Source organism: Eubalaena glacialis, chromosome 19 (genome assembly GCF_028564815.1).
Source record: "Eubalaena glacialis isolate mEubGla1 chromosome 19, mEubGla1.1.hap2.+ XY, whole genome shotgun sequence".
NCBI classification, from domain to species: Eukaryota; Metazoa; Chordata; class Mammalia; order Artiodactyla; family Balaenidae; genus Eubalaena; species Eubalaena glacialis.
In genome coordinates this window covers 52,984,438-53,010,185 of record NC_083734.1, presented here as the reverse complement: position 1 = coordinate 53,010,185, position 25,748 = coordinate 52,984,438, and the positions used below count along the sequence as shown (strand labels likewise).

At 47.6% G+C, this 25,748-nt stretch overlaps 2 protein-coding genes across 10 annotated transcripts in view; one reads left to right on the top strand and one right to left on the bottom strand.

Moving 5' to 3' along the window:
* Positions 1–3,380, bottom strand: part of TBC1D16 (TBC1 domain family member 16) — an 83,480-nt gene extending 80,100 nt beyond the window's left edge. For 3 of the 5 annotated variants that reach the window (XM_061176301.1, XM_061176304.1, XM_061176305.1), the window contains exon 1: positions 3,318–3,379. The gene's annotated coding sequence lies outside the window, so the exon portion shown is untranslated. Of the gene's footprint in view, positions 1–3,317 lie in introns of all 5 variants that reach the window. The other 2 variants (XM_061176302.1, XM_061176303.1) reach the window with 2 other exon arrangements.
* Positions 2,410–25,748, top strand: part of CCDC40 (coiled-coil domain containing 40) — a 43,954-nt gene continuing 20,615 nt past the window's right edge. Inside the window, exons 1-12 of one of the 5 annotated variants that reach the window (XM_061176297.1) lie at positions 2,410–2,543; positions 2,782–2,816; positions 4,179–4,279; positions 5,743–5,803; positions 6,232–6,669; positions 11,677–11,809; positions 12,775–12,938; positions 13,805–13,888; positions 13,962–14,181; positions 19,820–19,977; positions 20,158–20,280; positions 23,912–24,033. In XM_061176297.1, coding sequence (XP_061032280.1) covers positions 4,251–4,279; positions 5,743–5,803; positions 6,232–6,669; positions 11,677–11,809; positions 12,775–12,938; positions 13,805–13,888; positions 13,962–14,181; positions 19,820–19,977; positions 20,158–20,280; positions 23,912–24,033 — 1,532 coding nt within the window. In that variant the 5' untranslated portion in view covers positions 2,410–2,543; positions 2,782–2,816; positions 4,179–4,250. Of the gene's footprint in view, positions 2,544–2,781; positions 2,817–3,409; positions 4,280–5,742; positions 5,804–6,231; positions 6,670–11,676; positions 11,810–12,774; positions 12,939–13,804; positions 13,889–13,961; positions 14,182–19,819; positions 19,978–20,157; positions 20,281–23,911; positions 24,034–25,748 lie in introns of those variants that run through there. The other 4 variants (XM_061176298.1, XM_061176299.1, XM_061176300.1 and 1 more) reach the window with 4 other exon arrangements.

Here is a 25,748-nt window from a genome sequence, read left to right as displayed (position 1 = left end):
TAATGTACCACAAAACAGAAATCAAACTGGGGGGAAATGTACTGACAACACCCCTGGAATGCAACACAACCGATCTTGCTCAGGGAAAGCATTTTAGCTACAGAAATTGAAAAATGAAAGGGTGTCCAATGCCATCTGTTAAGTACGCGCTTTGCTCCGATTCCAATGCCGGAAAGTGTAAAGACCAATTTATCAGACTGTTGAAATCAGGATCAGGGTCATTCAGTGGAAAACCAGCACACACACCAAGGTGTGCAAGCAGGTGCGGACACAGGCTCAGGGTGCACCTATGTTATGGTGGTTTCTATAGGAGCCAATCCAGAAAGAGCATGGAAAAGACACTGCCACATCTCTATATGTGGTCAGGTGAGTCCATACAGATTCCTCATCTTGTACATCAACTCTAAACACCTGCTCAGACTCGCTGCCCAAGGCTCAGGCAGAGAAGGGCGTGCCGTTCAGATTGGATAATGAATTTGGGTCCTTTCTGTTCTTTCCTTATGCTAGCTGTATGACTGAAGCTACCGCAGGCAGACGTCGAACGTAGTTGCAAGTGACCTGATTTCTCTCCTCTCTGAGGATGTCTTTATCAGTTCAGAAGATTGGAGTAAAGGACATGCTTCAGATCAGATATCATCAGACAGCTCATCAAAGCAGATTTATTAGAGATGCAAGACCAGGTGCCCAAAGGGTACGTGGGTGGTCGGTGGCATCAAAACCAACAGCACCGAATTGAATGGGAAAAGATTTCCTATATTATTGCCCCAATTTTTTTTTTGGAGCGAAAAGTATGTGCCTTCTTTTCTGTGCATTGGCCTCATCTATTGTATCTGTATGAGACTGTATTCATCAACCTAATACAGATACAATAGAACAATGTACAATACAATGTACACCGATAAAACCACTGCTACACTCCACTCCACTCCACTGCTACAAATCCATCATGTTTAAAGCCATCCTCCCCAACTGTACCACTGTATGAAATTAATTCACTAATCTTACAGGAGAGGATTCAGGCCTGTAAATAACAAAATTGGGGACTCTCAGCCAGATGTGGGGGGACAAGTTAAAATCTCTACTCCAGATTTGTGTTGCCAGGCAACCTGATCACCTTGGTCCCTGGACAGCCCACAGGGACCCAGCACCCCACAAAGTTACAAAGATAAGAATGTAAATATACCTAAATGGAGAATTCCACTTCTGCTTATGATTAGCTTTCCATCTGATGGCCCACATACACATGGAACCAGAAAACAAAACCAAACGTTTTTACCAATCTAGTTAAATGTGAAAAATCCAAATGATGGTCATTAATAATAATTTAAAATTTATAGTAACAAGCACTTCAAATGTGCCAGGTACTAGGTATTTTAGATAATTGTTGCAATAGAACTTTGTGGTAGGTGGTATTACCCCCATTTCACAGATGCAGAAAACAAGGCACAGGGGTATTAAGTCAGTACTATGTACCAGGGTTGGTATTTGAACCCAGCAGTCTACATTTGGAGGCCATGTTTTTAACCAGTGCACTGAGCTACCCAAAGCCCGAGGCAGGGAGATCAGCACATTTGTAGGTAGGGTTCTGCAAACCCAGTGGCTGTCTTCTCAGATGCCTTTACACTGAGGCCTAGGGAGCTCTTTACAGACTAAACTGAACTGATATTAGCAGCTAGTGGTGACATGGATTAGTCCCCACTCTCTTGCATGTTTATGAATCACTTGGCAGAGTGAACCATGTTATTTGTCTGCAAAAAGGGGAGCAGGGAGAGTGTGTGCATGTGAATCATAGGGGCCAGTTACAAGAGGGGAGGCAGTGTGGTACAGTGGTTTTCTGGAGCTGAAGCATCCTGGGCCCAAGGCCTCTATTACCGGCACTCCTGGACGTGTGAACTTGAGGAATTTACTTTAAGTGTCAGTGTCCCCACCTGTAAAATGGGGATAACCTCAGTACTGACTTTATGGGTTTGTTTAGTGGGTTCAGTGAATTTACACAACAATCATCATGTCTGGAGGATTAAAAAATTCCACTGATAAGAACTTTCCTTAGTCATATTCTGAGACTGCTCACCATAAACACTCCATAAGCCAAGCGTACTCAGCAGAGAACGAGCCTCCGAATACCAACAATGAATAGCCATGAACGAGCTTCACAGTTAATACTAAAATGCATTCCTAACCTTAATAATCCTTTCTTTGCAAAAGTTTTCCTGGTTCTTAAAAGTGTTTAATGTTTGCTAATCAATTAAACATTAATGTTTCTAATGAGGAATTTCTAAAACTAACACACATTTTTTAAAAGTTCTCTAATCAATCTGTGACGGATTTAGAATGGAATTCACGAAACTGGGCCTTTGCACCTGCCCTTTGATAATATGCTCCATCACACGGCCGTTTTTTGAGAACCATTTCCCTCTTCTTTCCAAATTAAAGAATTGGTGCCTGGAGGTGGTAAAGAAAGGTCGGTGGGACCAGTCACAGGGGCTGGCCAACCAACCCAGCTTCTCCTATGAACTTGAGGAGGCAGTAAAACAAACTTCACGGTAAGGAAAGTGAACGTATTATGTCGTTTTCTATTTCTGAATAGAATCTGAACTAGATTGTGGCCAACATATGACACCAACTTCCGAGTGTGGGAATAACAGAATTTCAAGATTCACCGCTTCTGGCAGCGTTCCTTAGGTTATATTTAGCAATCTTAAATTGCCTATTCTTTTTTTCCTTTTTCTTTTCTTTCTTTTTCTTTCTTTCTTTTCTTTCTTTCTTTTTTTTTTTTTAAAGAAAAGAACAGGAGGAAGAGCCCGGGCCTAAAGGAAGTGAGTTTCCTGACATGCGGCTCTTAAACAGCCGGACCACCCACCCTAAGGCCGGGAATGCTAAGCGCGCGCGCTGTGCGGGTGGAATGCACACTTTAGGGGGCTGTGTCGGCGAACGGCGGGCCCCTACAACTTCTCATTCGCGTGCTCTGACAACCAGCCAGACAAAGACCGCAAGTTCTCCGGCCCAAAGCTCCAGACAGGCAGAGACCGAATCTTCCCTAAGTAGGCCCACTCCCGGCCCCAGGGGCCCGCATCCGCCGCGGAGAGGGGGCCCAGGGATCTCTCCGCGTGATCCGCCGTGCTCCTGCCCGCCCGGCTCCTGCTCCGGCCCTGCACCTCTCTGGGCTGCGGCCAGACCCCGGCCCCTCCCGGGCCCCGCGGCTGCAGGCCCACGCGCCCCGCGCGCCCCCACCCCGTCCGGCGGAGGGGCTATGCCCGGTCCCCCGCGGGCCCCTCACACCCCGCCCCCGCGGCCCCCGGCCTGCCCCAGATACCCACCCGGGTCCCGCACCGGGGGCCGGATTCGCGCCGGCTCCCGGAGCCGCCGCCGCCGCCACTGCCGCCGCCGCCTGTGAGGAGCGGTGGGGCGGGGACGCGAGGCGAGGCCCGGCCCCCGGCCCGCCCCCCGGCCCAACCCGGCCCCCGGCCCAATCAGGCCAGCCCCCCAACCCCCAGGTCCCAAACGGGCTCCAACCCGGCCGCGGAACTGCCCAAGTCACCTTCCGCCCTCCGACCCCAGGACCCGGCCCAGCCGTCCGCATCCCATTCCGGGCCTCACCGCCCGCCTGGGCCTCCGGCCCCAGGACTTTGCCCCGGAGGGAAGCCCCGAGCGCCCAGAGTGAAGGCAGAAGCCTTAGGACGCTCCACGTGCGTGCTCGCCCTCTCTGTTCCACCCTCTGCGTTTGTTTTTCCTATTTTGAGATAGGAAAAGAACAACACCCATCAGGAGGCCACGGGGCATCCCTCTTCCGCCAAGAATTATTCGCAGGAACCCCGGGAAAGGGGTGCTGAGCCCCCCCCCCCACAGGTCTGGAGATGGACAGGCGGGCACTAGGAGGGGTCTCGGCATCTGAAGGTGCAGCCGGCTCCGGAGCCCCTCGTGCCCCTACCTCCGCCTGCCACCCTCAGGGCACTTAGCCGTCCCAGGTCCCCGGCTCCCCGAGTGCCCTGCGCGATCCCCCGGGGAGCCGGAGTTGCCCAGCTGAACGCACGTTGACATGTTTGTCGCTTTACAGAAACTGAGCCAGGAGGGGTAGAGCTCGGTCCTAGAGATAAAGATGGAGAAAATGCGTATTTATCCTTTAATATATTTACATAGTTAAATGTTCTGTGTTTCTAATGCACATAAATGGCACAAAGGCCGTCCGCCCCGCACGCCCAGCGCGTGGTCCTCGCCAGCCGGATGTTGACGGCGTCGCGTAGCAACGGGAGATGGCGGAGCCTGGCGGCCGGGCTGGCGGGTAAGCGGGCCTAGGGACCTTGGGTCTCGCAGCGGCCCCCACGCCTCCCCCTTTCTATAGCCCCCTAGGCGCCCCTTCCCTTCCATGCCCCTTTCCCCTCTCCTCTGCCCCTGCCATCCCCACCCTCTGGGCCTTTCCTGCCCTCCCCGGCCACCCCCACATTCCTGCGCGCCCTTCTCCCTTCTCACCTCGCGTCCCTTTGTCCTCTCCTGTACCCTCCCCTTTTCCCCTCGCTCCGGGCGCTCCACTCGCTGAAACCCGGGACTTGCTTGTCCCATAGTAACCATGACAACCACTGTGCTTGGTAGTCCCTGCTGCAGAGCCCTGAAAGCAGGGGTCTCTGTACTGGATGCTGCCCCAGCGAGGTGCTGTGAGAGAGAGCACCAGCCCAGCGCCCCGCCTCCCTCCCCCTCACCAGGGTTGGAGGTGGCAGGCGATGGGCCTGGGTCCCTATGGTCAGGCAGCCCCACCGTGAATGCCTTGAGCACACAGATAGACCGTAGTAAGGTAAAAATACGGCCACCAGGCCTCTGTTCTCTTATGCTTTGTTTAAAAGGATAGAAACTATTTTAAAGAATTTAACCTTTTACATTAGACACTGCTGTATTGTTTCTTTTTTTCTTTTCTTTTTTTTTTTAAGGTAGGTCTACATGTACTGACATGGAAAGAAGTCCAGAGCACAATAAATGAAAAGACTAAATGCAAAACAGTATATATAGTGTGATCTCTAATTTGGGTGGGTGGGTGGCTTTAAATGCATGGAAAAATATTTGAAAGAAGATACCCTTAAATCTCTTACTTTTACCACTGGTTATCTTGAGAAGGAGAGAAGTCACAGGGGATTTTCATTGTCTGTCACATATTTCTGTATTTTACTTTTTAAAAAAATATAGTTTTTTTCTAATTAGAAAAAAAACAATTTTAAAATGTGACATTCTTGTACTATCTACATCATGGGGAAATTGGCACTTCCCTGGCGGTCCAGTGGTTAAGACTCTGCACTTCCACTGCAGGGGGCACGGGTTTGATCCCTGGTTGGGGAACTATTATAAAATCCCACATGCTCTGAGGCATGGCCAAAAAAAAAAAAATTCACGGGGAAACTAACCAAGAGTTTCTAGAGTATTTGTCCTTTTTGTACAATTTTCTCTTATTTTGCGTTTATTTTCCCCAGTTTTGTCACAGACAGAGGTATATTTAAGGTGACTTTTCTGGCGTAATCTACCTGTTCCTTTAATGTTTCGATAATTGCATTTTTCATTCATTCTTGGAGTGACTCTTTTGTGCCACGTGACAGGCATGATCTAGTGCTGGTGTTAGTGACAAAGTCATGGCCATCAGCCTAGAGGGAAGGCAGATAATTAACAAGTAAATAAGTAGATATACAGACATCAAGGAGGTGATAAATGCCAAGAAAAAGAAAGATGTTATTTGAGACTGTTAAATTGTTTCTCTGCCACCAGGTCTCACCTGGAAGGCAAATCTTCTGAAGGAGAAGAGGACCAGAATCATGAAGGCAACAGGGTAAAGTTCCTTATGGGATGAATTATTCTGGGCTGTATTTACTAAGAATTAAAGAGAGTTCAGACTTTCTCAAGAAAATTGTACGATGATCCTATGACCTTGCTCTAGAACAGACTCAAGTCATTTGCGGAGAAGCTCAATTTCCTTCCACCCCATTCTGAAGTGTTGGTGGCTCTTCAGGAATGCCTCGGATATCCTACAGTTAGATTGCCCTGAGTTTTTCAGAGGTCATTTCCTGTAATGAAGGGTGCAAAATAATTACCAAAAACAGAGAGCAGATAAATTAAAGCATGAAACATAATCTCCTAGCAATGCTCAGAGTGTGTAGCTGCAGTTTTCCCATCGGTGTAATTACCTTATTAAGAATAAAACCTCACAAGACCCTTTATACTTTGTATCCTGATTTTTTTCCTGCTACATGGCTACAGGTATCACCGATAGAGAAGAGCAGTGACCAGAGAAATGAAGAAACTGAGGGTGCTACAGAGCATTCTGAAGGGGAAATCAAAAACGATGGGGAAGTCACAGCCCAGGGGAAAGATGAAGACGATGAGGAAGTCGAAATCCAAGGGGAAATGGAAACGAAAGAGGAATTCGAATTTGAAGAGGAGTTAGAATCTGATATTGAAGCCACGGCCCCTGAAGGGGAAGTCACTTCTCCAGATCTGGCTTACTCAGACATCAGTCCTGGGGAGGTGGCCAGAGATGAAGTTGGCCCCACACGCCGGCATGAAAGAGCAAGGAGGAAAACAGGTCTTGAAGACAGAGAGGCCCCCGGCCCATCCAAATCCAGAGGAGTGGGGGTCATCTCCACAGAGCCCTCCCAGCAAGTATCAGGCTCATCTGAGCAAATGGACCAGGAATCGGTGAGTAGCCTGAGGTCTGTTTTACACAAGTGTTTTACTGCTCAAGTTGCTTGTACCCCTATGTGAGGAACTCAGGGTACACTATAAATAATTCACATTGCAATCCCTGTTAGAAATGCCTTAGTAAACTTAGGTCTCAGGATCTACCATCAAATGCCAAGAGTGTTTGGACCCTCCCTTGCTGTTCCCAAACCCAAGTTGGGAACATTCCATGTAAGGGCATCTAGGGGTCCAGTCTCTAGAGCAGCACTGTCAGAAATGCTGACGGAAATGCTCTTTATCTGCTCTGTCCAATATGGTACCCATTACTCACGTGTGGCTATAGCACACTTGAAATGTGGCCAGGGAGATGGAGGAACTGAATTTTTAATTTTTTGAAGATTCTAATTAATTTAAATTTATATAACCAACTGTTACAAGTGGCTACCATACTGGACAGTGCAGTTCTAGATAATGACAATAGTTACATTCTTATAATTTTCATTTTTAAATTTTTTTTAAAGATTTTTTTTGTGTGTACCACTTTTAAAGTCTTTATTGAATTTGTTACCGTATTGCTTCTGTTCCATGTTTTGGGGTTTTTTTGGCCAAGAGGCATGTGGGATCCCAGCTCCCTGACCAGGGATCGAACCCACACCCCCTACATTGGAAGGTGAAGTCTTGACCACTGGACTGCCAGGGATGTCCCCTCATTTTTAAATTTTTAAGCAAGCACACACTTACAGAAAAATTGGAGTACCATAGAAGAACTTTTAATTTTTTTAAGCATTTGAGAATAAGCTGTCGATCTGATACCCCATTGCCTCGCAATGCTTCCATGTATGTTTCCCACAAACAACAATATAATGACTATCAAAATCAAGAAATTATATTACATTACCCAATCATCCTCAGGCCTCCTTCACCAAATGTCCCAGTAACGTCTTTTATAGCAGAGCTCCAGTTCAGAGTTGCCTGTTGCCTTCAGCTGCCCAGTTTCTTTAGTCTTCTCAATCTGTCCTTGACTTTGATGACCTTGACACATTTAAAGGTCACAGGCCAGCTATTTAGTAGAATGTCCCTCAGTTTGGCTTTGCCTGGTATTTCCAGGTTTCCAGGTTTGGTTTGTGATCCTTCGGCAGGAATGTCACAGAAGGATGCTGTGTTCTCCTGGTGTCCTGTCAGGTGATGCATCATTTCAGCTTGTCCATTATTGATGATGTTGGCTTGGATCACTTGATGAAAAAGTGTCAGCCTTATCCACTGTAAAGATACCCCTCACCCCTAGGCATTTAAGAAACACTGTGTGAGAAGGTGCTTTTTTGGTTTAAGATAGGAAAGTGAATATGTATTTCAAATGAGAAAAAACAACAACAACAGATTACACCATTGTTTTAGGACTTCTTACTTCTCTCAGCAATGTGTACTGCTGTTGCACATCTTCTGTCAGGTTTATCCCTATATATTTTGCATTTATTTTAAAGAATTTGTGGAATATTTTATTTTATTTTTTATTTATTTATTTTTTTGGCTACACTGTGTGGCATGCAGGATCTTAGTTCCCAGACCAGGGATCAAACCCGTGGCCCCTGCAGTGGAAGCGTGGAGTCTTAACCACTGGACCACCAAGGAATTTCCTATTTTACATTTTTTGATGCCATTATAAATGGTTTGCAATTGTTTATTGCTAATTTATAGAAATACAATTGATTTTTGTATATCAATCTTATATTCGGCAACACTGCTAATCACCCTTGTTGGGTCTAGTAGCTTTTTTTTTTTTTTTTGTAGAATCCATAGGACTTTTCACGAAAAGGATTGTGTTGTCTGTGAAAAAAGGCAGTTTAACTTCTTCCTTTCCAATCTGGATGCCCTTTATTTCTTTTTCATGTCTGATTGCACTGACTAGAACCTCCAGTACAATGTCAAATAGTAGTAGTGAGAGCAGACATCCTTTTTCCAGATTTTAGGGGGAACGTTTTCAATCTTCACAGCTGCATATGACGTTAGCTGTGGGTTTTCATAGATGCCTTTTGTCGGGTTGAGGAAGTTCCATCTATTCCTAGTTTGTGGATTTTTTTTAATCATGAAAGGATGTTGGCTATTGTCAAAAGTGTTTTCTGTGTCTATTGGGAGGATCATGTTTTTTTCTTTTTTAGTTTGTTAATTTGGTGGTTACATTGATTGATTTTCAAATATTAAAACAACTCTTCATTCTGAGATAAACATGGGAGGGATACTCTGAAACTATGGTATCATCCATTCCTCATTAAACTTTCAATTTATTCATGTAAATTTTCATATCTGTATGGACTCATTGTTTCCATATGGGAACAAATGGGAAACTCATTGTTTCCCATTTCATTCACTGTGTTATAATTCATTACTATCATTATTTATATTGAGGCTCAGATTGTTCCCAATTTGACCAGTGAGCCCATTCAAATTGGCCTTTGTGTCTTTCTGACACATCAGTACCATTCTTTTTTTTCTCTCTTTTTTTTTAACCACCATCATCCTTTAAGCACTTTCTTGTTCTCTGGCACAGACTGCCCCAGCCTGAGTACCAGACATTTCTCCAGGAGCTTGGTTTCTTTTCATGGAACCCTCGACCCCAAACACACCATACACATACACACATACACACATACACGTAGCTCACACCAAAACGTCTCTAATTCCAATCCACCATTGACATGGTTCCTGCTAGTTTTCTCCCCTTCTATATTTTAACTCCTTTTTCCAACAGTAAGAAACCTGGTCCCTATTATCCTTAACATATTATTAATTTGATCAATCCCCGAATGTAACCCTCACTGCACTTCCCTGCCCCCATGTGGACACTACTCACCCCACTCAGGCTCAGACACACACCCTCACTGGGCCACCCTGACTGTGGACACCCTCATCACCTTGTTGGGCCAACCCCACCCAGGCCAGGCCCCAACTGTTTGGGCTGTGACTCTCCACACCGGGACCCCTCCTCAGCAGGCCCAGGCCTGACACCTGTGCTATCATGACCCACCTCGGGGACAGTCTCTGGAACCTGCTCTCCTCACCTTGTCCAGGCTTATCACCCCACACTGGGCCAAGCCAACCTGTTGGCTTTAGGTTTGATTGTTCTAGAAGGAAAGTGAGGGGCAGGGGCGGGGCAGGAAGAGAACACATAACATTTCTCCATCATGGACTCTGGGCTGGACACTTAAATGCCTTTGACATGTGTTGTTTCAGTGAATCCTGACAACAACCCTGTGAGGTGGGAACTATTATTATCCCCATAGTTCAGGTGAGGAAACTGAGGGGCCAAGGGACTTCCTTGCCCAGAGGCATGCAGATGTGATGGCAGACAGTCACTCTTGCTCTGAACAGTGAAGTGACAATCCCTCCCCGCCCTGTGAAACCTCAAAGGGTTAATAACTTTAGAGAATGACACAATTCGATATTCGATGAGCCCTAATTAAGCTTTATAATTACAAATGACAAGTACATGATCAAAACCACTTTTAAGAATTTAACACAACAAAACAGTGCCCTCCTTTCTAAGATAGCCAGGACTGGGAATTCCCAGGCGGTCCAGTGGTTAGGACTCTGCTCTTTCATTGCCAAGGGCCCAGGTTCAATCCCTGGTTGGGGAACTAAGATCCCACAAGCCGTGAGGCATGGCCAAAAAGTAAATAAATAAAAGATAGCCAGGAGTGTTGAAGTATAGGTCACTTGTTGAGCTGTAAAACCAATTTCCATCCTCGAGTCTAGTTTCTAGAAAACTCACGAAGAAACAGTCTCCACATTTGATCAACCAGAAGGGCAGAGACAAGCCCAAAGAGAGAACCCTATTTCTCTCCTCTCAGCTCTCAGTCTTAAGAAGTAACTTAATTGTGGAGTAGGAGCTGCTGTGTCATCGGCGTGTTCTGACACCTCATTGACGTCTCATTAGGAGAAGCCCTTTCTGGACACCCCAGAGGTGGGCTTTGGACTCTGGGCCCCCATTAATGTCACCGTGGTTCTGGATGCCTCAGAAATCATTTCTAGAAGCAGCATCACCTGAGGAAGTACAATTAGAAAGAACAGGAGCTGGGCGTTGAGATGGCCCTTGGCTGGCTGTGCGAACTTAGGCAAGGGCTTCAGCTTCTGTGAGCTGCTTCCCCTACAGATGACAGAAATGACTGGCATCCACCTTGCAGGGTCTCGTGCAGGGTCATTGTCTGTTGTTACTAATATTCACCTATTCATCAGCAGCAGTAATTACTGTCAACAATAATCATTGCAAGAGTCCCCTTTAGAGCTAAAATGGAGCCAGGTGCTTCTATTGAGGGAAAACCTTTTCGTATGGAAATGTCCCTAAAGTGAAACAGTTTGAAAGAAGAGAAGAAACAGCCCTCTTGGGAGACCCTGGCCTGGGGCTCAGGCTTTCCAGCATCCTTTTATAAAGAGGATGCTCAGAGGTGTTGCTTACCATCCTTGGAGAGAGCAGCATTTGGGAGTAAGGAAACCCACACCCAGCACACACCCATGCCTCAGCGTTTACACTTTGCTACAGATCTAGACAGAAAGAGACCACTCCCAGATTCCTCATGGGGGTGGTGGTAGGTGTTTTCTGTTTTGACCATTTGCAAAAGCCAAATGTTATGCAAACGATATTCTATTTTTTTAAAAATAAATTTATTTATTTATTTACTTACTTATTTATGGCTACGTTGGGTCTCTGTTGATGCACGCGGGCTTTCTCTAGTTGCGGCGAGTGGGGCAACTTTTCGTTGCGGTGCGTGGGCTTCTCATTGCGGTGGCTTCTCTTGTTGTGGAGCACGGGCTCTAGGCGCGTGGGCTTAGTTGCTCCGCAGCATGTGGGATCTTCCTGGACTAGGGTTCGAATCCGTGTCCCCTGCAATGGCAGGTGGATTCTTAACCACTGTGCCACCAGGGAAGTCCACAACTATGTTGAATTGAACACTGTAATGAATTAACTCCTTAGTCCTGACTAAACCCTCATAAATTCAGATTTGGTTGTTTTTGCTCTAAAAACAATCCCAGGGAGCGCTCCGGCAGAAGGTCTTTCCTCTGGGGGTTCAGCACCGCCTCGGACAGAGCCGGGGGAGCAGCGACACATCCCTGGACTTTGACGAGCCGCCTCTGGTTACAGAGGGCCCCTCCACACAGGAGCCAGGTATTGTGGGACAAGCCATTTCACATGCCCTTCTATGCGAGGGCTGCCAGTCATTTACCACCTGTTACCTTGTTTCCTGTTGGGCTGTGAGCCAAAAGATAAAAATATCATTAACAGATATGGATAACACATGTGGAGCATTTTTCTGTTTTATCTCATTTAATCCTTACACTAACCCAGTGAGGTAGGCACTGTTCTCCATTTTAGAGACCCTAAGAGTCATTAAGTAACCTATCCGTGTAAGTGGCAGAACCAGGCCTGGACCAAGATCCGGTGACACCCCAGCCCACAGCCCTGGCCAAATGTCTCACTGCCTTCTGGTCTCGGGGGAGCTCACCCCTAAACATGTGTCTGTTTGCTGAGTTTCCAAGGTTTTCCCGGCACACCCCTATCTTTCCACTTGGCTCCGGTATCCCAGTGTTGAGTACGTGGGAAAGCAGATTGGGTTTTTTTATATTCCATATGATGGTGTGTGTGGATAGTCCAGCTAACAAAGCCTCACATCGCTCACAAGCGACATGCAAACAGCACACATCTAAAGGGGTTAGAAACAAAACAGGATCTCTCCAGCTTAGGAAGGGAGAAAAGTTGAAACTAGAGCCTCACTGATTTCAATCATATCTGTTTGTCATTAAAAAAAAAAATCTAGTCCACCATTAAGAAGCCACCTTTCTGTTCACTATTTATGTATTAAAAAGTATCAACAAAATGTGTTTCCTTCTTGTCTACCTTTAAAGTGCAATCCTTTCTACAGAATGTGTTGAATCAGCTAGTAGAAAATTCATGAGCAGAAGATCCTGTGAAAAGCACTTGTGAACCCTAAGCCAAAGGGGTGCCTTTTGTTTCTTTTTTCCATCATGTTGCACGAAACTGGGCGTCAGCTTTGCCTAATAATTCTCCAGAGAAGCACTCTCTCTATTAACTCCTCAGTGATGTTTGTTGTTCCCCGCTACTCGTCCCCCCAGAGCCTGATGCCCACCCCAGGGAAGGAGCCACATCCTCATTCCTGGACAGGATCCAGCAGTTAAGCATGGCCGAGGAAGGAGGCCTGGTGGAGAGTGTGGAGTCTGAGGCCAGCGACGAGGCCGAAGAAGACAGATCCCAGCTGGTGGTTTTGGACCCAAACCATGTAAGGAAACATTCTGGAGTTTTGCTTTTGCCCCATGCAGACGAAGATGGACTTAGAGACACTCCTACACCTGCCCTGTAGGCCCTGCCTTGCCCTGCCCCGAGTCTCCACGGCCCACCCTCCACCCGGCAAATGCCACACTCAGGTCTCACCTGCTCCCTGAATGGTTTATCTGCAGGGTTTGAGCTGCCATCTTGTAAAGTTTATTCTCCCTTTAAGTTCATTCATTCAGAGTCAGCATTTCCCAACCTCCACACTATAGACATTTGGGGCCGGATCACTCTTTGTGGTGGGGACTTCCTGGGCACTGTAGGATGTTGAGCAGCATCCCCGGGGCCTCCACCCGCTAAATGCCAGTAGCACCCCCTTAGTTGTGACGGCCAGAAATGTCTCCAGACTTTGGGTATTGGGTGGGCGCAAAATCACCCCCACTGATAGCCACTGCCTTGAGTGTCCCACCCCTCTGGCAAGTGGGGAGGGCAGGTCTTGATTGGATGAACCTCTTTGGAAAGACTTGGTGCTCCCGGTACCACAGGAAGGATCAGGGTTGCACTGGGAAAAGGGGCTGAGGGTTCATTTGGTGCTGGCATCCCAGGCACTGCTTATCACTGCCCTCTGGCCCCAGGGATTAAACCAGGACCACTGCCCCAGCCCACCCTGTCATTTTGCACTCAGGTCCTTCAGTGCCTAGGATGAGACCACAAGTGCCTTGAATTCGTGGCTTCTGGAATAAGAATCCTGGGCAGAAGTGGGGAGCACCCAGCGTGGAAGTCATTTCTGCCATCCCCTGCCAAGAGTTGTGGCAATTTAGGCTAAGCCCTGGAGGGGACAGCACAGTAACCAGCTGTGCTCTTCCACTGTTTTAGCCCCTGATGGTAAGATTCCAGGCTGCCCTGAAGACCTATCTTAACCGGCAAATAGAGAAACTGAGGCTGGAGCTTCAAGAGCTGGTGCGTACCTGTCCCGCCTTCCACCTGGCTGTGCACCCGCATCTCCGTGACCCAGCTTCTCTCTCTGGTGCAGGGCGTGGCCACCAAGCAAAGCCGAGTCCAGCGGCAGGAGCTGGGGGTGGACCTTTACGGGGTCCAGCAGCACCTGGCCCGCCTGCAGATGCAGCTCGAGAAGAGCCACGACCGCCACTCGATCACAGCGTGCGAGAGGCGGAAGAAGGAGGAGGAGCTGCAGAGCGTGCGCTTGCTCTACGCCAGGACCTGCGAGACCGCCAACGAGGAGCGCAAGAAGCGTAAGGCGGCCCCGTGTCCTCGCAGGCGGCCCCGTGGCGCGGCCCCGCGTGCCATAGAGACCCCAAGGGGCATCCTCACATGCCATCGTATCCCTGAATGCCATTGCAACCTGGTGGGGTGTTCCCAAGTGCCATCATGACCCCGAGGGTTGTCCCCACATGCCATCACAGGGCTTCATGAAAGGCAAGCTGTGTTCCTGTACTGGAGGGGTTCCCAAACTTTTGGGGGAAGGAAGACATAAATGTCTTAAAATGCACCTAATTAGGCAAAGTAGCAAACACTGAAAGCCGGTAGGCGGGGTATTTGGAGTCAGAAGAGGGAGAGGCGGGCTTCCCTGGTGGCGCAGTGGTTAAGAATCCGCCTGCCAAAGCAGGGCACACGGGTTCGATCCCTGGTCCGGGAAGATCCCACATGCCGCGGAGCAACTAAGCCCGTGTGCCACAACTACTGAAGCTCGTGTGCCTAGAGCCTGTGCTCCGCAGCAAGAGAAGCCACCACAATGAGAAGCCCGCGCGCAGCAACAAAGACCCAATGCAGCCAAAAATTAATTAATTAATTATTTTTAAAAATGCTGGAGAGGCTGGTGGGCTGCTGGGGTTGAAGATAGGGTATCCAGAAGGCAGGGAAGAGCGGAAATGGGCAGAGTTTAAATAGGTGGGGAGGTATAGGTGAGGCCAATCCAAAGCGCAGGAGCCCATGGTCCAGAGCCCTGCAGCCCCAGGGTGTTTGGCAGATTACGCGGAATAGGTGGCTTTGGAGCAGAAGAGACAGTGAGGGTGCGACTAGTCACCGTGCACTGTTCCTACCGAAGCAACAGCTCTGCACGGAGCGGAGGTCGTGGGCCACAGTGAACAGTGTGGTCACAGCAGGTTATTTCAGTTTTTGTGCTTTTTCATGTTTCCAACTTTCTTTATCAACTCTGTATTACTATTATAATGGGGAAAATAACCTAAAAGAATTTGGGAGAAACCAAAATCACACGTATATCCCAACTGTGGATGGAAAGAAGCATTTTGGACCCCGAGAAATGCAGGAGAGTTTTCTGGACAGAGTTGGGGAAGAGCACCCCTCCCTGAGTATCACCAAATTAACAGAATCTACCAAAAAGAGAAGAGCAGACATTCACACTAAAACAATGGAGCCACATCCTCCAGATATAACAGAATTTAGACCAGTCTGAAAGAGGACACAGGTCCCCCAGCCCCTCCACACAGGAGAAGTGAGTGCCCACCAGCACCCCTCATCAGATCCTCAAGGTGTGGATGGGCTTCTGGAAATATCCAGACATCTTCGTGGACACTCTGTCCTTTCTGGAAGTCACCAGGGAGCAGGAGCAGAAGCTCCTGAATTCTGGGCAGAATTCCAGAAGCAAGGACCCACCTAACGGCACCGTTTCTCCCTTCTTCAGACTAAAGAACTCGGGTTGTGGTCCCAGCCCTGCCTACCAGGTGCCGCCACTGCACTGTCCCGTAGGTGAAACGTGGGGCTTGGCCTCTGGAGAATGTCCACAGTTGACCTCCTCACTTAGGAGGGGGGTGAAGCCCACCAGTCAGTAAACCTTCACATCCAAATGTGAGTCATCAGCGTCAATCCCCAGACAGGAGAGCGGATGCCTCCACAGACACAGACCGGGTTCCGAAAACAGCATACGCCAGCTGGTGTTCGACATGAGATTTTAGAGGACATCTCCTCAGTCAAATGAGAACCAACTATTAGGGGAAAGGATACTCGGAATTAAAAAATAGAATCACCTCCCACACCCCGCCCAAAGTACTAAATAGGCAAATCAGCACTGCTGAAATTGAACAATTGAACTTGTGTACTAAAAGGTCAGTTTGAGGAATTCTGCCCAGAATTCAAAGCAAAAACCCAAAGTGATGGACGTTTTGAGAAGGAGATAAAAGACATGGACGGTAGGTCTGGTAAAGTCAGTATCCATGAGATAGAAATTCCAGGAGATTAGGGGCATTAACCAGTGACATCAGAGGAAAACATTTGCATGAGTTCAAGAAAGATGAATCTTCAGATGTAAAGACTCATGGAGGGCCAGATGGGTGGAAGAAAAAATAAGCATGCCTAGACATAGTTGGTAAAATTTTTAAATTCCAAAGGTAAAGGGAAAAAATGCCATAGAATTACAGACAGGATAAAACCAGACACTTCCTATGTTATTTAACCCACAAATGGGTGGAAAATTTGGGAAACTCTTCCCAGGCTTTTTTTTTTTTTTTTTGGCTGCATTGGGTCTTTGTTGTGTGCGGGCTTTCTTTAGTTGCAGTGAGCAGGGGCTATTCTTTGTTGCAGTTTGTGGGCTTCTCATTGCGGTGGCTTCTCTTGTTGTGGAGCACCAGCTCTAGGTGCGTAGGCTTCAACAGTTGTGGCACGTGGGCTCAGTAGCTGTGGCTCGCGGGCTCTAGAGCGCAGGCCCAGCAGTTGTGACCCACGGGCTTAGTTGCTCTGCGGCATGTGGGATCTTCCCGGACCAGGGCTTGAACCTGTGTCCCCTACATTGGCAGGCAGATTCTTAACCACTGCGCCACCAGGGACACCACACCCCCACCCCCAGGCTTATTTTACAATGTTCAGTATAATCCTCACTGGAAAAGCTTACAACGTACAAAAACAGAAAACTATAAAGTGGTCCTCCTTATGAGGTGTAAAAATCCTAAATAAAATATTAGCAAATATTAAATTTTTACTCATCAACAAAAGATTAAGTTCAGCAATATATGAAAAGAAAAATACCTCCTAGTCAAGAGGGCTTAATTCTGGAATAATTTGAAATTAGGAAATCTACTGATTCATTGCATTATATTCTTAAAGGAGAGAGAACAAATAGATCTTCTGGGTGGATGTCAAATGGGTGTTTGGATAAAACTCATTGTCCATCCTAAACTAGGGTAGAAGGAAAGTTCTTTGTAAGTATTTATCAGCAACTAACAAGGCAGTTTTACTCAGAGGAAAGCCCTGGAGTAATCATAGTTAAGGAATGAGACGAGGATGCATTGTTTTGGAGGTTCCAGCCATGAAAGAAAACAGGAAAAATAAACGAAGTATAGATTCTGGGTATGAAGTCATGAAACTCATTCTCCACCAATGGTATGATTGTTTACCTAGCAGATTCAAGATCACTGATGAAAAAACAGTAAGAAATCTATAAAGTAACTGAATACCAGAGCTATAATTTTCTTTTCTACCAGTCATATCCAATTATGAATTATAATTTTTTAAAACCTCATCCATAATAGCTATAACAACCATAAAATACTGAGGAATAAGTCTAACAAGAAGCAAGTGAACCTATCTGAAGAAAAACAATAAAATTTTACTAAAGGACTTAAAGCAGATTTAAATAAGTGGAACAATCATGTAACCAGATGAGAGGATACAAATGTCATTTCTCTCCAAATTAATAAGTAGTTCAATGCAAGTCCAGTTAAAATCCACGATGGTAAGTTTTGGGTGAACTTGAATTTATTTAACATAGTTATTTATTGTTTCCAAGAAGTAATAATACAAAATTAAGGCACTCTGGAGTCTCCCCCGCCCCAGCCTCCAGCCACCTCCACAGAGGCACACGGTATTATTGATTCTTGTGTATTCTTTTAAAGATGTTTTTGCATATAAAAGCAAAGTTACAAGGGTTGTGGCATTTTTTTCTATATTTTTTACACAAGTAGATGCATATTATACCCACTGCTCTGTTCCTTGCTTTTTTCCCTTATCAATGCATGCATGCAATACCTAGAAAGCTCTCCAATGATTTTCAAGTTCCAAGTTCACTTGGAACACTAAATGCACAAGAATATCCAAGAAAATTGTGAAAAGGAAGGATAATGAAGGGAAATTGTCCTATTAGGTATCAAAACACAGTATCAATCTACAGCAATAGAAACAAAATGGCACTAGAGAAAAAATGGGCAAACAGATCAATAGTGCAGAGGAGTAGGGAGTTCCAGGAAATTTACTCAGGAATTTAGCTATTTACTGCAAATTGAAAGTACAGGTTGTATTTTTAAATCACTAAATATTTTTGATCATTTGACCACCTGAAAATAAACACTTAGACTCCTATTTCACACTAAACAAATCCCGTTGACCCTGCAAATCTCTCTGGCTTCCTTTTCTGACAGCAGGTCAAGAAAACTCTGCTTCTAGTGTGCTCAACTGCTCAGGTCAGGCCCACCTGATCATTTCCCTTTTTGCCACAAAACACAATCACAGGAGTGACACTGGGGGCAGAGGTCATGGGAGGCATTTAAGACTCTAGCCACCCTGTTTTTATTACATGAAGGGCCCTTTGAAGCCTAATAGGTAAAGGACGACTATCCCACCCGTAGAAGAAGGGCCAATGGTATGAGCGGGCAAGTCAGAGAAGGAAAAGGACAGCTGGTCTTCAAACTGTGAAAACAGACTTGATTTCACTAATGTTGAAAGAATACAAATTAAAAAGAATATTTGAAATATTGACTCTCAGTCACTCAGCCAGGAAAGGATAGAGGGGCAGAAGTGAGTGCCCTGAAGGATGGGTGGGCGAGCTCTCTGATTCAGGTGGGGGTGGATTAGTTGGTGCCCTCTGCCATAGAAAAGGGCCACAGACTGGGCGGCTTGAAGAACAGAAGTTTGTCTTCTTGTCATTCTGGAGGCCAGATGTCCAAGGTCAAGGTGTTGGCAGGGTGGTTCCTCCTGAGGCCAATCTCCTGGGCTTGTAGACAGCTGTCTTCTCCTTGTATCCTCACAAAGTCATCCTCTGTGTGTCTGTGTCCTAACCTACTCTTCTCATAAAGACACCAGTTGTTAGGGCCCACCCTGGTGACCTCATTTTATCTTAATTACCTCTTTAAAGACCCTCTCCCCAAATATACCCCCACTCCAGTCCACCCGGCAACCACTCTTTCTATAAAACCTCCCCCCTCGTTTCCCTGCATTTGCTCCATTCCCCTCCCCCATAACTCTTACCCACACAGGAGCCAAAGAATTCTCTAGTGTTAGGGTTTTTACAGTCATCTTAGATGTAAAAATAAAAAAAATTATTTTTCAAGTTTAAGTTCATCCTTCAAAATCACCTAACTCCAACATGGTATTCACCCAGCAGCCTTTTGATCTATAAATCGATTTTCTCTTTAGATCTACCCACTGAATAAGGAGTGCTCTACACAAGTGAGCCAACAATTACTGGTTGAAGTCTATCTCCCTAAATAAACTGGTGTTCTAGCTTATAAATCAATCTCATGTGGGTTTCGTTCCAAGGAACCCATACTCCAGTGGTGCTCAGCCCACCCTTCAGGCTGGTTTCCTCCCAGGGGATTTAGGACTGTACCTGAGATTGCCAACCTCTAAGTGGTAAGAAATCTGTAAAATTCACATGAGGCCTCGTAACCTTGACACTGTTTCAGAACATCCTTAGACACAGAGAATCTCTAATATGTGGTGGGAATGGAGGGCTTATTGCAGTTGGTTGCATAGATTACGTATATTTCGTCTCTGCAACTAGACTGTAAAGTCTTTGGTGGCAAAAGGTATGGGTCTTTGTAGTTTAAAGGCTGTTTCCCAGACCCACCCCACAGTGAGGGGAGGGGTGCTGCTTCCACGATGTCCGGTGTGCGATGCTGGGACACCCTCCCCCTCTCTCCCCAGTGGCAGCTCTGCAAACCGAGATGGAGACCCTGGCTCTGCATCTCTTCTACATGCAGAACATAGACCAGGACGTGCGTGACGACATCCGGGTGATGAAGCGAGTCGTGAAGAAGTCGGAAGCCGAGCGCATGCGGGCCGAGTTGGAGAAGAAGCAGCAGGTATTCTGCAAAGATGACGCCCGTGTGACTATTTGCCACATCTTTGATTTCCTGATCTGATCAGCCCTGCCCCTGCGTGAATACCGCAGCCCTGGGGGCCATGCCCAGCATGGGGTTGCTGACGTGGGTTGAGGTTGCTGGGGACCCATCTCACTGTGCATCTCGTCCCCTCCCTTCCAGGACCTGCACGTGGACCAGCTGACCACCCGAGCCAACCAGCTGGAAGAACAGATTGCCCTGTTCGAGGCCCAGTACCGCGCGCAGGCTGAGGACACCCGGACGCTCAGGAAGGCAGTGAGCGAGGTAAGTGCTCAGTGGCACAAGCGCCATCTGGCAGCGCCCAGGCAGTGCCTGCATGCCTGCAAGGAGACTGACTGAGCCCCCAGTTAGCCGGCCAGCTTCCTGCACATCTGTCTGTCCTCATAAGCATCTCAGAGCATCTGGCTGACCCACGCTGGGGACACAGTAGATACCAGCTGACTGATGGCCGGTATTCTTATTCCCACTGTAGCCAGTGATAGACTGAAAGGCCTCTCAGGAGCTGGGACATTCTGTCCTGCTTGCTGGGGCATCCTTAGCAAGTTCCTTAGCGACAGCAGGCCTCTTTCGGAGAGGGCTGAAGTTTCCCTACCCGTTCTCAGCCTGGGCAGCCAGTGCTCCAGGGCAGTGCCCACATCTCCCTTCCCGTGTGGAGTAAGGGAGGGCACGGGCTCAGTGCAGCTCCAAGTTCAGTGGCCAGCACTGGAAACCAAAGTGGCTGTGACCTTTTTTTTTTTAATCTGTGAGTCACCATCTGCATTCATATGTGCAGTGATGACACAAAGGAAACAACACACTTTTATTGAAGGAGAGACAAATGGGCTTGAACAAATGAACAAACACACCTGGGTCCACATGGGAAAGCGTCCAGTGCTTGCCAACCTATGAATATACTTAACCTAGAATGTGCTTCCATCAGAATCTCAGGGGGGAAAAAACTTCTTAGTTAGCAAAGTGATTCTTAATTCTATCTGAAAAATAAATTCAGAGGACTAGCAGAGAATTGTCCAGGGAGGAAGGTTCATGAAGGCTGGCCCACGGTCCCAGTTTGCCCGGAAATGACGGATTTCCCGAGACATGGGACTTTCTGGGCTAGAACCAGGGGAGTCCAGGACAAACCGGAATGGTGGGTCCACCTAGCATTAAATACTATAAAGCCCTAGAGGCTAAAATAATGAATTACTGGAGTCAGGGACAGACAGGTAGGCTGTGGGAGCCTGTGAGAGAGCTCAGAATCAAGGAAACGTTTATATAGAAATTTCATGGATTATAAATTAATGGAGAGCAAGTGAATTATGCACCCGGTGGTGTTGGGACATTTGGTTAATCATTTGGGGAAAAAAATCAAATCTTTTCCTCATACCACACACTAAAATTCCACATGGGATCAAGTATTGAAACAAGGGAAACTGTACCAGAAGAAAGAAAAAGATAAATATTTATAAAGCCCTGGGTTGGAGAGGCCTTTCTAAGCATAACACCAGTAAGTTTGGTGGTGTAAAGAGATTTTGAAAATCAATTCAGAATCTGCCGTGTGCGATTCTGCTCTGTGATGATTGTGTACACACACACGATGCTGTAGTTTTCTTTCATTACGTCTTTTTTGCCTCCCGCCCCTCCCTGCTGGCTGTGTGCCATTGGGGCAGGGTGGTCCCACGTTTGTTCATCCTGCATTCCTGCACCCAGAACAGGGGTCCCATGGCAGGTACGACACAGACATTGACGACAGACGAGGGCGGGACGGGGTTCTCCCACCAAGTTGGCAAAGATGAACAAGGCAGGGGAATTGGGGCTCCCACACTGATGGCGGGGGTGCAGTCTGTCTTCATCAAGATCCTTATTCAAGGGCAATACTGTACTGCATGTCAGGGACACCCACCCCACTCCCCAGCAAGCTCTCCCAAAATATCACTGTTTGGACTTCATTCCAGGGAGATTAGGCATGCAAATAAAATTTCTGTATACATTACATACTTCACAAACAAAATGAATAGAGAGTCACTGGGGACACAGTGCTGTATGTGATAACCAAGAAAGTCCCAAGAAGAGGACATTGGTTAAACAAATTATGATATATCCATGCAGTGGAGGACTATCCCACCAATAAAATAAATATTTACTGGCATGGAAACCCATTCACAATATGCTACTTTTTATTTTTATTTTTAATGTTTATTTATTTGGCTGCACCGGGTCTTAGTTGTAGCACGTGGGATCTTAGTTGTGGCATGCGGACTCTTAGTTGCAGCTTGCGGGCTCTTAGTTGCGGCATGCACATGGGATCTAGTTCCCTGACCAGGGATCGAACCCTGGCCCCCTACATTGGGAGCGCAGAGTCATAACCACTGGACCACCAGGGAAGTCCCGCTACTTTTTTTTTTTTTTTTTAATAAATTTCTGTTGTTTAAGCCACCAGTTGATGGCAATTTTTTTTTTACACTGTATTTATTTATTATTTATGGCTGTGTTGGGTCTTCGTTTCTGTGCGAGGGCTTTCTCTAGTTGCGGCAAGCGGGGGCCACTCTTCATCGCGGTGCGCGGGCCTCTCACTATCGCGGCCTCTCTTGCTGCGGAGCACGGGCTCCAGACGCGCAGGCTCAGTAACTGTGGCTCACGGGCCTAGTTGCTCCGCGGCATGTGGGATCTTCCCAGACCAGGGCTCGAACCCACGTCCCCCGCATTGGCAGGCAGATTCTCAACCACTGCGCCACCAGGAAAGCCCCTCGCTACTTTTTAATACTAAGTTACAAAACAATAATAGGATATGATTGCTTACACACACACACACGCACACACGCACAAAACACACACACACACAGGAAGATAACACCGGGGTGTTAGAAATGGTAAACTCTAAGTTGTGGGATTATTTTTATTTTCTTTTTGCTTATTTCCATATTCTAATTTGAGTAGAATAAACACTTTTTTTGATGAGGAGTGTGTTTAAAACATTTAAAGACTGAATTCAGCCTCGATTTTTGCATCTCAGCCTGTACCTTGGTCAGCAAGCCCTCGTCCGGCAGCCTTGGGGAGTCGGGGGGCACCTGCTTCTGGCTGACCAGCCCCACAGAGCCCAGCCTGGGGAGGAGCCCAGTGGTTTTGGTACCTACTGCCTCGGCCGGGCACTGTTGGGCAGTGCACAACCTACTCCACGGCACAGAGCAACCTCCTCAGTTAATAACTTACCCAAATCCGGAAATGTCTCACCAGTCATGGTATAATTAATTCATACCACTTTATGCTCTATAATAATAATAATGAGTAGATGATTTTTTAAAGCCCTGACACCTGAGAGTGGGATCCCCAGGGGTGACGCCTCCTTTCACGTCCAGCTCCACCCTTTTATCGTCCCTGTGAGTGTTCAAGGCCACTCTGACTTCCTCCAGCATCTACCATGCACATCCACCAAGAGCAGACGCTGCTGGGACTCAGCACCTCCACAGAGATGCTCGTGGCCTAATGGGGGTCTCACCCGAGCTCCCACTCAGTGCCCCTTCCGGGAATCAGCACGAGGCCAACTTGCTAACGGTGCAATGATTCCACTGAAATGACCCATCAGGACATTCTGAGCACCACACGACACAGCAATTGTGGTCAAGCTAAGAACGTGCTGGGCGTACAGGCACCATCCCCTCTGATCTGACGGCCGCAGGATGTGGGTACCGTTACTGTTCCCGTGTCACAGCTGGGGCTCAAGGCTCAGGCAGGTGTTAGACAGGTCTTTAGAGCCATGTTTTATTTCACATGTGTCCTTCTGCTGATGCAGATAAAGAAAAGCATGGGTAACAGAGAAGGAAGATGATTCAGGAAGCTCGGGGCTCTCCGACATCCTTTTGGGGCTCTGAGCTTAATGACATAAGACCAACATCCAAGTAACCTCAACTCTCCACTGCAGGCCTGCACAGAAATAGATGCCATCAACATGGAGAAAAAGCGCATCCTGCAGCAGTGGGCCACCAGCCTGGTGGGCATGAAGCATCGCGACGAGGCTCACAAGACCATCCAAGAGGCACTCAGGTACAGGCGGCCCTTCTGGTTGCCATGGAGGTGGGCCAGGTGGCTCAGGACCACGGGGGGGTCTGGGCGAGCGGGGAGAGCTCGTGACAAGTGTGGGAATGCGGAGGCGGGTGGGGAGTGGACTCCACGCCCAGCTCCTCACAGGTGAGCACGGAGTGCCCATCCTCGGCTCTCCTGGGACAAAGGGGTGCACCTGCAGCCCTGCAGCCCTTCGGCCCCAGCTTCCGCCCTGAAGCCACCCTTACTGTTCACCCAGATTTCAGTGTTTCTTAAATCCTTTCAAACTTTCCGTGGCACCAGGAGCAGCAAAGCTTTCACGCTCAGATTTCCTGGGAGGATTAAGGAGAAACAGAGAGAGAGAGAAAGAAAAAGGGGTATTTATCTTGGGGAGATAAAGGTGTCCCTTTGATTTGCAGTTTCACCACCTGTGTGCAGAAACTTCATCCCTTCTCTATTGTTCTGCCGAGGGCTGAGTTCCATCCGAAATCCTGCTTTAATCTCCCTGAAAAGGGAAGGAAGAAGCCCCCCTCGCGTTCCCCTCTCACTTCTAGCGAGGGCTGGACGTGTAGCCTGGGCGTGGTGCTGGAGACAGAGGCTTCCAGACACAGCACTGCCTGAATTCCCCAAACCTCCAGGGTGCTTGGGGCCCAGATGTGGAAGCCGGTTCTGGAGGGAGCACATCATAGCTCGACTCGACCTCAGAAAAACAAAAACGGAGGGACTGATTGTTTTTAAATAAAACAAGCCATTTTAAATGGGTAATGCTGGATTAAAAATACTCGTTTCCTTCATTTCCCTGAGTCGATGAGAGAAAGCCAAAGGGAGAATCATGGAATTATCCAGGCAAAGTCCGGCTAAAGATCTGCTTTCCCTTTAAACATGCAGGTGGAGGAACCGGGCGGGCTCAGGGCTGTGGGGTTGGGCTCCTCTCTACCCTGCCCCCTGGGGCTGCTGGCCTGCCCACTCCCGCTGTGTCTGCCCCCTCAATGCTGTCCTGTGTTTGGTGCAGGAGAGGCCTTGGCCTGTGGGCAGCTTTTTCCTCCTGCCCAACGTCGACCTTGAGTAAGGTTGAGGCTGGGAGTCTCATGGCCTGTGCCCCCCACAGGGACCTCCCATTGTCCAGCACTTCCTGTGTGTGTGTGTTTTGTGTATGTGTGTGTGTGTGTGTGTGTGTGTGTGTAAGCAATCATATTCTATTATTGTGGGTCCCTACCACACAGAGACTTGAAAGACAGCAGCTCCTACGGAATCTTTGTAGTTAGTGACAAAGTCGTATTAGGAGTGCGTCCCAACCACAGGTGAAGAATCATGTTGAGGCTGCAGCAAACACTGAAAGTCATACATTCAAAGCAAATGGGTCATTTCCATGTGAAACGTCTCAGAACAAGCCAGAAAATACAAAGACTATACTGTGCTTAACTTGGGATAGGGGGGATACCCTGCCTAGAATTTACACCCTCTCAGGGATAGGGACACAAACAGGTCCCCTTGTGCCCTGGTATCTGCCTCTGTCATACTTCCCGACAGGAAACGTGTGGGACAGGCAGGGCTCAGCACCTCTGCTGGGTGTTAATCTGTCAGCTTTATCGCCTTGAGATCCTTTAACAGTTTCCCTCTTAATCCTCAGATGGATTGGGCCAAGCTTCAGACATATTCTAGATTCCACCAGTTCTTTTCATTCTGTTTATTTTCCACCGGTATCTGTTAATCAAGGA